Source organism: Diaporthe amygdali, assembly GCF_026229845.1.
Source record: "Diaporthe amygdali strain CAA958 chromosome Unknown NODE_26_length_719862_cov_65_716256, whole genome shotgun sequence".
In the NCBI taxonomy this organism is placed as follows: domain Eukaryota; kingdom Fungi; phylum Ascomycota; class Sordariomycetes; order Diaporthales; family Diaporthaceae; genus Diaporthe; species Diaporthe amygdali.
The window spans coordinates 590,606-602,820 of NW_026517046.1; the positions used below are offsets into that span (position 1 = coordinate 590,606).

Below are 12,215 nucleotides of genomic sequence, written 5' to 3' on the forward strand. Positions count from 1 at the left end.
CTGGGTACCTAGGTACCTCCAGGCTGCCGACCTTGGAAGGTCTACCTCGGCACCTCAGAAAAATACAAAAAAAAGACTTCATTGTCAACTGATCGACACAACCATTGCCAACAAGTCAAGTGAGCACAGCACTGTGATTACAAAGTTGAGAACATTGACATCTATTCACAATATGTTGATCTTATTGTGGTCGCAGGCATTGTGCTGGGACTGCCAAAATAGACTGCGGCTATCTGACCCTACAGTAGTCTACTGTGTGCTGTTGGCGCCTGGATGCCTAGGAGCGGTGCTGTGCAGCTTCGCGGCTGGTAGAGCCAATGAGCCTCAAGCCCGCACACCATCCAGAATTCAGGCGGGTGGGTCGGCTGATTGACCCACTGGAGTTTTGGAATCATCGTCAGACAGTAAACAAACTCAATATTTGGTCTACAACGGATGCTTTCCTCAGCCTCGGCATTTCCTTAACACGGACGTGGCCTGCCAACCTGACTGACCAACAGAACTGGATAAAGGCTGCGCTGTGGCGCATCGGCTTTTATGCACAAGAGAAGACGAGAACGAAGTCCATCATCTTCCTGTTCTCCCTTCGCCCCGTGCACTGTGGAGTACTACCACCTTACCCTCCACGAGCGTCTCTTGTATGCTTGGTCCGGGCCTCAAACACCAATCACCAACGCTCTCTGCCGCCTCGGATACGTGGATTCTGCCACTGGCTCAGAGAGCAGACAGACAGATAGACAGACGGAGAGCAACGAATTTGGCTGTCACCTTTACATCAGCTCATTTGCCGCGATGAATCGCAGCTGGTAACCAGTCAGTCACGCCCGCACTCTCTCAGTAGCCTCTGCGGCACCTACGACACCCACGACGAACCTGGGTCCCAACCTGTTCGTCACCTCGGACTTGGCCACCTCGTGGAGATTGGATCTTGTTTCTCTCAGCAGCGCGATCCAACCCATCTCTTTCGTTCCCGCCTCTCATATGTACACAGACCCTGAATGAAATACACCCGTGCGACCATCACTCTACTCAACTTCAATTTTCCTCCCTTCCAGTCAGGCCGAGCTCAAATCACACACATCCACTCAGCCGTTGACGCGGCAAGTCACACCACCATGGCAACCATGCAAGGCTCCAGCCAAGAGGACAATGTGTCGCTCGAGGCGCGGATGCGCAACCTCATCCTCAAGAACTCGGACCCGGCACAAGCTCAAAGTACCCCTGCCGACGTCCCACGATCGTCCTCACAGCCCTTTACCCCTTCCTCTACAAACTCACCGGCAAGCACTGTTCCAAAGGACGCCCAAGACCAGCCCAAACCAAACCAGAAGCCCGGTCGCAAGCGCATGAACCAGGCCCAACGACGCCAGATGTCGTCGCAGCTGTCAGTTGATATTGACCCTCGCGCAACCACATCTCACCCAAACCGGTCTCAGGGGTCATGGGCCGGCCATGAACATCGTCAAAATTATATCAACCATCAAAGCCGGACCAATCGCTCTCAGTCCGCGGCTTTCCAGCCTCCCCATGTGAGCAACAGCCATGCAAGACACCAGCCCTCGCCTTCCCTTCCAGCTTTCTCGCCTCAGCCCACCCTTTTTGACTGGAGACAACCCAGCGGGGCTTTGAATGGCTTCACAGGAGCCCAGCCCGGTTTTTCACGCCCCAACCATGCCTCCAGGAGCTCTACCAGTCAAGTTGGCTCACCGTATCACCCACGACCTTACTACCCTCGGACGGAGGATCTTGGGTCTCAGGTCGCCCTTCTGGAGCAATTATCTGCGGATATTCTCGCCAACGCCGAGATAGCATTTGAGCAGATCCAGGAGAAGGAGCACTTTCGTCTGATCATAGAAGAAGCCTGCCGTGATGCAATAACCCAGTACGAGACAACTGTCAACGGCCAGGCCAACTTTCCTCGCTTGTCGGTCCAGCTACGATGTTTCGGTAGCTTATCATCTGGATTTGCCACCAAATCTTCGGACATGGATCTGGGTCTCCTCTCGCCCTTCTCTCATCCCCAACCAGACAGTCCTGATTCCCTCATTCCTCGACTTGTCGAGAAGACCTTTCTGGACATGCGCCTAGGCGCCCGTCTTTTAAGCAAGACAAGAGTTCCTATAATCAAGGTCTGTGAGAAGCCTACGAATAAACTCTACTCAGATCTCCTGGAGGAACGTGAGAAATGGGAGAAAGGGGTCGAGGACGAGCACGAGTTGGAAGATGATGAAGCAGAAGGCAGAGTTGCTTCAAGTCCTACCGATCAGGGCCATCAGATTGGAAAGAACAGCTCGGACGACCATGCTCCTGTGGTTGATGACGGCAAAGCCGACAACAGTGCTGCTGTTAGCAGCAACCATGAGCACGGTATCGATCAGTACCAAGCAGCGCTTGATGAGCTGAAGCAGGGTACTAAGTCCCTGTCAAATTATTATGGCGCTGCGAAAAAGACGTTGCGAAAATTAGGCGGCAAGGATATCACCAATTCCACGGCAGCAAATTTCAGTGATGAGGATTTCCGTATCTTGAATGATGTTTGCAAGGCCTTTGTTCACGGTCTGGCGGACGACGCTCTGAGGGCTCGCCTCGAGGGGTATGCGTCTCTTGCTTTTGATCCAGCTTCTGTGCCTCACAATCGCTCTATCTTTGGTGTTATGGCGCAGATTGAGGGGGAGAAACTGGTCATGGCAAGCGAGTCTCGCACGGTTTTGGAGAAAAATGACCACTTTGAGCATCTTGCGAGGAACCGCGTCATTCACTGGAGAGAGCTACAGAACAGGCCAAATTTCGGCTTAGACCCCCTTGGTTATAACAAGGACTTACTATCAGCGACCGAACTTCTGAAGAAGATACCCTCGATCGGTTTGCTACTTCTTGAGCAAGGACAGTTCGAGACCGCTGCCTCTTACCACAGCAGGACTCTCAGACTCTTGACCGAATTAGGAGGCAATGATCTGCCATCTACTCAGTCACCACTTCTGCCTGTCGTTGTTCGGCAGTACAGCCAGGGCATCTATGATTTCGGGATTCGAGCACAAGTCTCAGATTGGCTCAAATCCAACCTTTCGACAACTCTCAGAGCCCTCGCGAGACGGCATAAGTCCTTGCAGCTGGCTCGAGAGTTTGAAAAGGCCCTGGAAAAAGGCTTGTACTCCACCGAAGTCGCTCAAGATATACAGGTCTATGTCCAATTCCTCCGGGGGCCGATGGCAAGCAACGCTCCGGAAAATGTCCATTTCGATTCCGTACTACCGATCACGCCGGAGTACGAGGATCTCGTGGCACGGATTCGCGGAATACCAGATCCATCCCGTATGTCACCAAACCAGCCTCGAGACCCATATAGAGATAAGCTCGAATTCCCCAATTCAGGTATCGGTGTCCAATGCGACATCAACTTTTCGGCCCAGCTCGCCCTTCACAATACTCATCTACTCCGCTGCTATTCCCTTACGGACCCTCGCGTCAGACCAATGGTTTTGTTCGTCAAACACTGGGCGAAGGTTAGAGGTATCAACACATCTTATCGCGGGACGCTCTCCAGCTATGGGTATGTCCTCATGGTGCTCCACTACTTGATAAACGTTGCCCATCCTTTCGTATGTCCCAATCTTCAGGCAATGGCCCCGCCAGTGGATCCGCATCTCAGCCCCGATCAAGTCGAGAACAACATCTTGTGCAAAGGACTGAACGTCTGGTTCTGGAAAGATGCAGATCAGATCAAGGCCTCAGCGGAACAGGGCAGCCTCACACAAAACAGAGATTCTATTGGCCACCTTCTCCGCGGATTCTTCGAGTATTACGCTCAGGGCAACATGATCAGTTCAGGACACATGCGAGGCTTCGACTGGGGCAGGGACGTCATCAGTCTTCGAACTCGTGGCGGTATTCTTAGCAAGCAAAACAAAGGCTGGACCGGAGCCAAGACAGTCCTCGAAGTCCAGTCAACAGATAAGCCTCCGGCTGTCGAGCCTGAGATGCCCAGAGCGAATCCCCATCCTGCACCCGAAACACAAGACAACAGTATTTCAACCACAATCCCGCAGTCACAACAGTCCCAAGACCCCGCCACAGCATCACGGGTACCTCATGACCGGAACAAACCTGAAGTCAAGGAGGTGCGCCATCGCTACCTGTTCGCCATTGAAGATCCGTTTGAGATAGACCACAACGTGGCCCGCACTGTCACCCACAACGGAATTGTGTCTATCCGTGATGAGTTCCGCAGAGCTTGGCGAATCATCAGGAATGCTGGGAAACATCAAGTACAGGAGAATCTCTTACAGGATGTCTCACTTGATAGAAAGGCTGAGCAAACTTCTCTTGCGGAACTCATTGACGAGATCCACGGTCTTCAATCTTCTTAAGTGTGGACTCGACTGAAGGCATAATTAGGGCAGCTTTATTGGATTGCAGGCGTTGGAGGTTTCAAAAAAGCAAGGTTGCAAATGGATGGTGTCTCAATGTATTACAAACCTCGCTTGCATCGGATGGCTTGTTGGAACAGGCGACATTCCTCGTGGAGTATTTAGATTATCAGGACGAGGCGCGTCAGCCATGTTGACACCAAATGCTGATGCAAGGAAGGTAGGCGGGTAAGAGGCAAGCGATGTTATTGCTACTTGGGAGTGGACGTCTGCAGTGTGTCTGATGAGGGGTGATGGCCCATTGGGTCTCTAGAACGACTCGATGCATTTTCGCTTTTTGCACCTCGTATCAGTTGATCAGCTTCGGCCCTTCTTGGCTTCATAGCTCTTAGTTTGAACCAGCTTGTTACCTCTATTGACTTTTGCTCAAGTCTGTGATTATTTGTCTTCGCCACTAAATGCTCAAATCTGCCATTACGGCGTAATGTCATTAGGGTGTGTCGGGCAGCCTTCCTGCAAAGCGAAACTCTCTCTTCCCTATCAGACCCTCGAAGATATCGAGCCCTTCGAAATTGACTCTGGACCTCTGAAATGCGTCCATTTGCATACTGTTCTTTCTGAAAAAGCCCTAACTGAGTCATCATTGAGAAGTCTCATTGGCTACGAGTGAAGGCAACCGATCACAATGCGCTAATCATGTGAAATTCTACAACCCGCTATTAAGCTCTCATGAGAATCCCCAAGAACATAAGAAGCTATATCTTGAGGTTTGAAGTGTCTTCCTCAATCCTTGGTCTCATTAGACGCGCCAGTTCGGTGTGGAGATCATTCGTCCGCCACGAGCAGTTGATCAGGGCAAGTGAGACCATCCTCGACCATGTTAGCCCACACGGACATTCAATGTTGACAGTGAAGCTCTGCAATTTAGCACCATCAACATGTATTACTCCGTTCAGAATGGATTAAAACATGCACCTTCTATACATTTGAAATAATAAAGAATGAAGACCGTGTTGTCTGTCGGTCAATTCGGCCAAGGTGTCTCTATTTCTATTGGCTTTGTGGAAGAGTACTTCACAGATCTACAAGACTGAATCTCATTTGACCAACGTCTCTCGAGGTCCCTGATCCACTTGTAAGGCTTCATCTAAGTGTGTGTATTATTCTCGTCGCAAAAGTCGCATTGTCCGCGTGCAGTCAATGTCGCATAATCCCACCAACATTTATACATTTAAGTTAATTTTGACTCAATTGATCCTTCCTTTGGTTCGTCCTGATTCACGTTCAGGACCACCTCTTTGATTACTTCCGGGTCGTAAAGAACAGAATGATCACCTACATTGCCGGGAGTATTGATCAAGTCTTTGTCCTCTCGGTTGGCACAACATCAGGGGCGCCGGATCCGTCAGCGAGCAGCAACTGTCTCGTGTAGTTCAATAGTGAAATGAGGGACGCACAAGGGTTTAACTTGTCCGATAAAGTCAATGCTCGGAATTCTCGTTTCATAGCTCTCAACACTGGTTGATACTGGGATCACATTTCCGGAAAAGAGAATAGTGAAGCAAAGGTACAGACCAGCTCGATTTGGAGTTTCCGTTCAAAAGGGGTGAAGGAAACAGCGCCGCTGACACCGCAATAGGGACACGATTTAAGACAATACCGCAACCAGTCGCGTAAGGACGAAAGAGTCCTTCGAACGCAGCAATGGTAACAGTGAGAGAGTGTAGCATGACTACCTAGGCACAATTTAGTGACTGATTTCTTGCGTGACAGGGCTCAAACCATGCAGATAGGTATAATATCTGGCTCCAGGACCTGGAGACTATCCGGCGAGCGCAGCCAGTGGTCGATCCCAACAGGTTCACGCAAATCACAGTCACGGTGAGGGCGCAGCCCGCCCCGGGGCAGGCCGCAGCCCGTTCCGCCAGCCGCGGAGACACCACAGTGACGAGCGCCAGCCCGGATCCCTCTGCGGTGGTGGTGCTGTCCGACGATGACGATGACCAAGGCAATGGGCCGCCGCAGAACATGTTCGCGTTTTACGGCCAGCAGGGCGCCGACACCACAACGGCCATGGCGATGGTTCGGTACCAGGACCATCGCTTGTTCGACGCGAACAAGTACCCCTCGCGCCAGAACGGACTTGGTTTCGACATGGCCCAGCTGAGGCGCGACACGGGCTGGGCAAACAACGTGAACTCGTTGCAGGACGTCCAGCCGGCCTGGGACCGTGCGATGTTCATGTCAGAAGCGCCACTGGGGTTTGACGAGGCGGTCAGTAGGAACTGGACCAGGGACAGTTTCCAGAGCTCACTTCTCCGCGGCTTTCCCATGGTCAGAGATGTGCTTTTCTATCGCCCCGGAAACTACGATGGCGCGCGGTCTGCCTGCTTCTTCAAAGCCCTGTCGTATTGTGTATATGGCGACCATACGTTCTACCAGCGGGTGCAGGCCGAACATCTGTACCACTACAGTGAAATTCTGGATTGGAATGACCATCCGCGGCATCGGCTGTACAAGAGGATGAACCAAAAGTACTACGATACAATAATATCGGCGGGCCAGAGAGAAGTGGCAACAGTGGCGAACTTCTTCCAGCTCCTCTCGATCCCTAACATCTGGATGCCGCTGGACATGCTCGACGTTACCGCGGACCTGTACAACCTCTTCATCGTGGTGTATACAATCAGGGACACCAGGTCTGCTAGCAGCGGTAGTAGGCTGTCTAGGCCCGAGGTGACTGAGGTCAGCACCAAGGGTTCTTACAACGCAAGACACATTTTCCTGCTATTCGACGGCTTCCACTATCAGCCGATGGTGCCTAATGAGTTCTTGGCCTCCGAGTTCACATTCCCAAGGGTCACGTACGAAAATACTATTGGGCTTCCGTCGTCGAGCGTTGCAGATCAAGGCAAGGCTTCAGTGGATCTTAGATGGAGGAATACATGGGGTCCAGGATTGAACAGGAGGAAGGGCCATCTTCCAGTAGATCATGTTTTTTACACACAGTCGCTCAGGATCGTGATGACGGGCACGTATCCGAGCCAATAACGAAAGCACTTTGGCTTTGAAAGCATCAGTCCAAGCACTTCAAGTTCAGAGTCAGGAGAGAACGGTTGCCTCAAACTAGCAATAAATGGATTTGGTTGACTTCAATGAAGCTCAACTAGGTAAATGTATATTCCGAGATGTTATCTTGCCCATTGCCTACCATTCCGAGGAAGGTGACATTACATCATGACAACGGGCCTTCTGGTTCGGGTCGATCTGCCAACGGTCCGTTAAGGACTCATCCATGGAAGAACGGAATGAGCCCCTGCTACCAAAGGGTAGCAACGCTGGAAAGGGAGTTGCATGCAATTGTTCTGACTGGGAATGAGACAGCACGGAGACCGCGCGCTCTGGAAGCCATATGAATTTATATTGCCCGACTGTCCTGTTATTTTATGGTCAATTAGCAATAACGACCGCAAACTTGCCTCGCACGCCTTGTTCCTGGGTTCCTAAAATCTGCCGTGACGCCTCGCTTAACATCCCTACAGTTGCCATCCCTACCCATGATACCGCAGGGGAGAAAACCCTGGTCATTTTTTTGCGCACGAGAATATGTGCCATCTTCGAATCATGAATCCTAGTCTTGTATATGTTGAAACAGCGGACTGATTGATTCACCGTAGTGACTGCGTCGAATGGCCTCAGCCAGGAGGAATGACAAGTCGAGCACGGTAAGCTTGGACGCATTCCTGGCCGCTTCCTCATTGATGGGGTAGCTGTTGGTGACGACGATGGCATCAATGCACTCGCACTTTTGCATTTGCTGGAGGGCATCACCTCCAAAGACGCCGTGAGTCGCAATGCAGTAAACCTTCTTGGCAAAGCCTCGCTTCACGACGGTCTCGGCGGCAGCGATCCACGATCCGGACTTGTCAATCATGTCGTCGATGATCAGCACCGTACGATTCCGTACGTCGCCAACGAGCGTGATCATGTGTTCGATCTTGGGGTCCTTGAGTTTGTCTTCCTCCTCATCGGAGCTGGCTTCTGCATCACCAGACCCACCCAGCGCGTGCCCATCTGGCGAGAAGAAGGACGATGCCTGGGACTGCGCCATAGGATCTTCATCAGGGATGGTTGTGTCTGCAGCCGACGTGGCTGGGGACGGGAAATCATCGGGCACAATGTGGCCCTGCACAAGACGTCCGTGTGTGACTTCTCGAGCTCGTTGATCATTGTAATCATGACCCTCAGTCTGCGCCTCGGCAGGCACGTCGGCGTGGTCCTCAACAGCAATGGCCGACGAAGATGGGCTTGCGCTTTCCGCTTGGCCGTTGGTCAGCACTTGCAAACCGTTGGCGCGCTGTGGAGAACTCTGCTCAGCTGCCTGAAGACGGCTGCGGCGTAACCGCGCAGCCTGCGGAGTCGGCGTCAGTGGCTCGGCGAAGCTGTTCCTCGCAATCCGGTTTGCTGCCGGCTCCAACGGCTCCAGCTTCTCCAGCTGATTCAAGATCATACTGTGTGTCAAACCGGGACCGCTCCTCTTGCGGTCGGTTGTGACCATGCCGAAGTTGAGCTTCAAAGCATCGGCGAGAGACGTGACACGTTTTGTCCCACCGGCATTCTTGGAAACGACCACGGCTTCCTTCCAATTGGGCACGTTGTGACGGATCCAGCGGGCGATGAGCGGCTCGGCATGGAGGTTATCAACAGGACATTTGAAGAAGCCCTGCATCTGGGAGGCGTGCAGATCAACAGTGATCACATGTTTGACTCCGGCAACGCCCAGAAGATTGGAGAGCATTCTGGCGGTGATGGCGCCTCGATGTGACTTCTTCTTGGACTGTCGACTGTACGGGAAGTAGGGCAGCACAGCTGTGGCTCGAGGTCAGCGCAAGGGTAAGGCGACAGGCGGCAGGTAAGGGAACGGAGGGGAGACTGACCGGTTATCTTGGTAGCAGAGCCGCCTTTGCAGGCCGAGATCATGATGAGCAGCTCCATGATGGTGTCATTGATGGTCGGACTGCCCGATTGGACGATGAAGACATCCTTCTCTCGGACACTGTTGAGAATCTTGACGCTCGTCTCGCCCTGCAGAGAAGAAAAGATGGTGAGCCAGGTCACTTTGCAACAGAGGTTGGTAGCGGTCGTGGTCGCAGTCGCGGCGACAGCAAACGGCGCGCTTCAGAACCAGCGACAGGCGCAGGGCCGATTGGCACCCACATTAGAGAACTGCGAGAGCTCCGCCTCTGCAGGCGGCATGCCCAGGCTCTCACATATCTTGTTTGTGAGAACCGGGCAGGATGAGCCCGCGAAGATCAGAGTGTTCCGCATCGTGTCGGGAGGTAGTTGGGGGAGGGAAGAAAAAGTGCGCGAGGTTGGAAGGTAATGTAGGTTTGGGGGTCCTCAACTGAATTTTAGGCGGAGCTCAACACTGGCAGAGATTTAGTGCGGGGCCCGTTCCAAACGTCTGGCCCCCTGTCGGGTCGCACCACCTGCACCTACACAGTGCTTGGCGGTCGACGGTCAGTAGCCACCAACGTAGCCCAACCTCCAGTCCTCAAACCGCAAAGACAAGCTAGAATATGTTGAAGCGTGCACTCATTCATGACTCGATCTCGACTACTCTTGCCCAGATGGGCATCGAATAGGAGAGCGTCACGACCACGCCAAAACGGAACTACTGAGATCTATTGCGATTACTCGTTACGGATCATGCTCGTTCCCATCGGGACCTGACTGGCTGCCCGACTGCCTGACTCTGTGGAAGTACGTACAATCAACTTGGGCAACTTCCAGTCAACACTTATCCATTATCCTTTCTCCGTCTATATCCCACGTCAAGAAGCTCAACTCAGTGCGTCAAAGGGGTTTGCAGAGGGCGGAGGCCTGGCCTTCCGTTGCTCCAGCCTGTCCGCCTGTCTCTTCTTCCTCCTAGACCTACTTCCAGTCTTCTCAAATGAGATGTGTGCCTGCTGGCCAGTGATCTCCGCCAGGACATCCAACACCCCGGCCTCCTGTAGTCGCACAAACAAACCCGCGACATCTGTGGTGCTCAGGAAGTCTGCGAAGGATGGTAGTGTGGAAAGGCAGTCCACCAACTTGGCCACTTGTGGCTGCAGGCCAGCACTTGTGACGAGGGGCCCTATCTGGCATCTCAAGACTTGGTGCAGTATTCGTAGCGAGTAGAGTGTCCCCTGGATCTGTGCCGCCAGGTGGACAGTATCCCAACTTCCGGGATCTAGCCTTCCTCTAGACTTGCTCGCCTTTTGCCAGAGCTTCAGTGCCAGTGACTCCTTCCCGTGCTCCGAGGCATGTGTGATTTCTTGCTGTAAGCAAAAGGTTGCCCACCCTAGAGAGGAAGGAATCGCTGCTGTATCGATGAGGGAACTGAATGAGCTCACCAACCCGCGGGCCGTCTGTGCCACATCGTGGTCATTTAATAACTCGACAGCTTGTCCATTAGATTTGCGAGACATCGTACGCCGGTACTCCGAAACCATCGACTTGGTGCCTTGAGTATCTCCGCACAGGCTGTACGCCAGCTGTCGTATCCACATGCTTGGACTCCACGCACTCTCACGGTCCCATCGGTCGAGAAGCAGAGGGAGGTAGAAGATCAATCCGTCTCTCGGAGCGTTGTCGAGGGCTGAATTCCCACCCTCCGCGTCCCTTGTCCAGCTCAGAACGAATTCTGACACCCTAGGGTCCAGGATCTTCAAGTATTTCGGTATTGCCAGTATGGACTCGGGGCCCTTGACGTACTCGGAGATGAAGTTCGCATAGTCGACAGGGAATGCGTTGGCCGAATGGTTCTTTTTTGACTGCGCTACACAAGATGGAACCTTCCGGTACGGATCCATCATGATCTCAAACGCGAGCGATAACATGCCTTGCTGGCCTGATTCGAGTGACAACTTCTCACATATGGCGTGCTGGCTGTATGTTAGAGCTGCCAGCTGGGCGGCCTCTTCATTGTTGATTTCGATGTCATTAAAGAACACAACTCTGCCATCCTGGCCCAGATCATACAAGAGAAGGTCAGAGTCTGAGGTGAGAAGAGTCCCGCCCTCGCGGCCAACATGTTCTGCGCAGAAGCAATCCGCCTCCCCCGGGACAAGATGAGTGAGATGGCTGTATCGTCCTGATGTCCTCAAGGCATCGAGGATTGCTGGGACTATAAAAGCCGGTATGGGCATTCGAGGGTTTGCTTGGCGAATCGCAGGCTCACTATCGCCATCAAGTGCAATGCCAGAACTTGTGGACAAGAAGTATTTATTGGATGCAGTTGAGGTCTCGACCACACGGTCGAGCCGCACAACGCTCTTGGAGGCTGGTAGGTATCCATCGAAATAGATCGCTGACCTGAGAACCGTCAGTGTATATGGACAATAGGTTCAGGGAATGTGGCAGATTTAATACACTTGACATCCATGAGACTGCAAGTCGTCGAGCCATTGAATTGCCTTTGAACCAAGGGCAAAATACGACGGATCCTTGAGCACAGTCGAGACCCGGCTCTCCAAGCGGCAAGCAAACAATATGTGATACGCGAGAGCTGGGCCGTCAATGACAATCCTGCCAGCCAACTCTGACCTTGCAGCAAAGGGCCTCAGTGATGCTGTGAGACCTCGGATTCCCATCCTTCGATTCACCAACCCAACAGGGCACAGTCTTTTTTGAGTGGTCTCGCGTGGAGATGTAACCACCACTAGCTCCTCATGAAGACGGCAAGCGGGTCAATCATTTCATGGTGCGCTTGAGAGCCGATATATTATTGAGGTGTCTGAGGTGTTGAAGCGGACGTGTCTCTTGGCGTGTTGCAATCTGCTTCTTGGTCGGCTCGCACTGGTG

General features: G+C 52.7%; 4 protein-coding genes across 4 annotated transcripts; 2 read left to right on the forward strand and 2 right to left on the reverse strand.

Annotated features, from left to right (window-relative positions):
• Window positions 1–1,115: 1,115 nt before the first annotated feature.
• J7T55_010211 (uncharacterized protein) lies at window positions 1,116–4,367 on the forward strand (the record flags this gene model as incomplete). The annotated part of the gene is made up of 1 exon (XM_053131412.1): window positions 1,116–4,367. One exon carries the CDS (start codon window positions 1,116–1,118, stop codon window positions 4,365–4,367), a length of 3,252 nt encoding a protein of 1,083 aa, XP_052990637.1.
• Window positions 4,368–6,071: 1,704 nt separating this feature from the next.
• Window positions 6,072–7,418, forward strand: J7T55_010212 (uncharacterized protein; the record flags this gene model as incomplete). The annotated part of the gene is made up of 2 exons (XM_053131414.1): window positions 6,072–6,074; window positions 6,141–7,418. 2 exons carry the CDS (start codon window positions 6,072–6,074, stop codon window positions 7,416–7,418), a joined length of 1,281 nt encoding a protein of 426 aa, XP_052990638.1.
• A 580-nt stretch (window positions 7,419–7,998) lies between these two features.
• Window positions 7,999–9,695, reverse strand: J7T55_010213 (uncharacterized protein; the record flags this gene model as incomplete). The annotated part of the gene is made up of 3 exons (XM_053131415.1): window positions 7,999–9,236; window positions 9,305–9,452; window positions 9,585–9,695. 3 exons carry the CDS (start codon window positions 9,693–9,695, stop codon window positions 7,999–8,001), a joined length of 1,497 nt encoding a protein of 498 aa, XP_052990639.1.
• A 515-nt stretch (window positions 9,696–10,210) lies between these two features.
• J7T55_010214 (uncharacterized protein) lies at window positions 10,211–12,004 on the reverse strand (the record flags this gene model as incomplete). Its single annotated transcript, XM_053131416.1, has 2 exons — window positions 10,211–11,726; window positions 11,802–12,004. The coding sequence occupies 2 exons, from the start codon at window positions 12,002–12,004 to the stop codon at window positions 10,211–10,213; spliced, it is 1,719 nt and encodes a 572-aa protein (XP_052990640.1).
• Window positions 12,005–12,215: the final 211 nt, after the last annotated feature.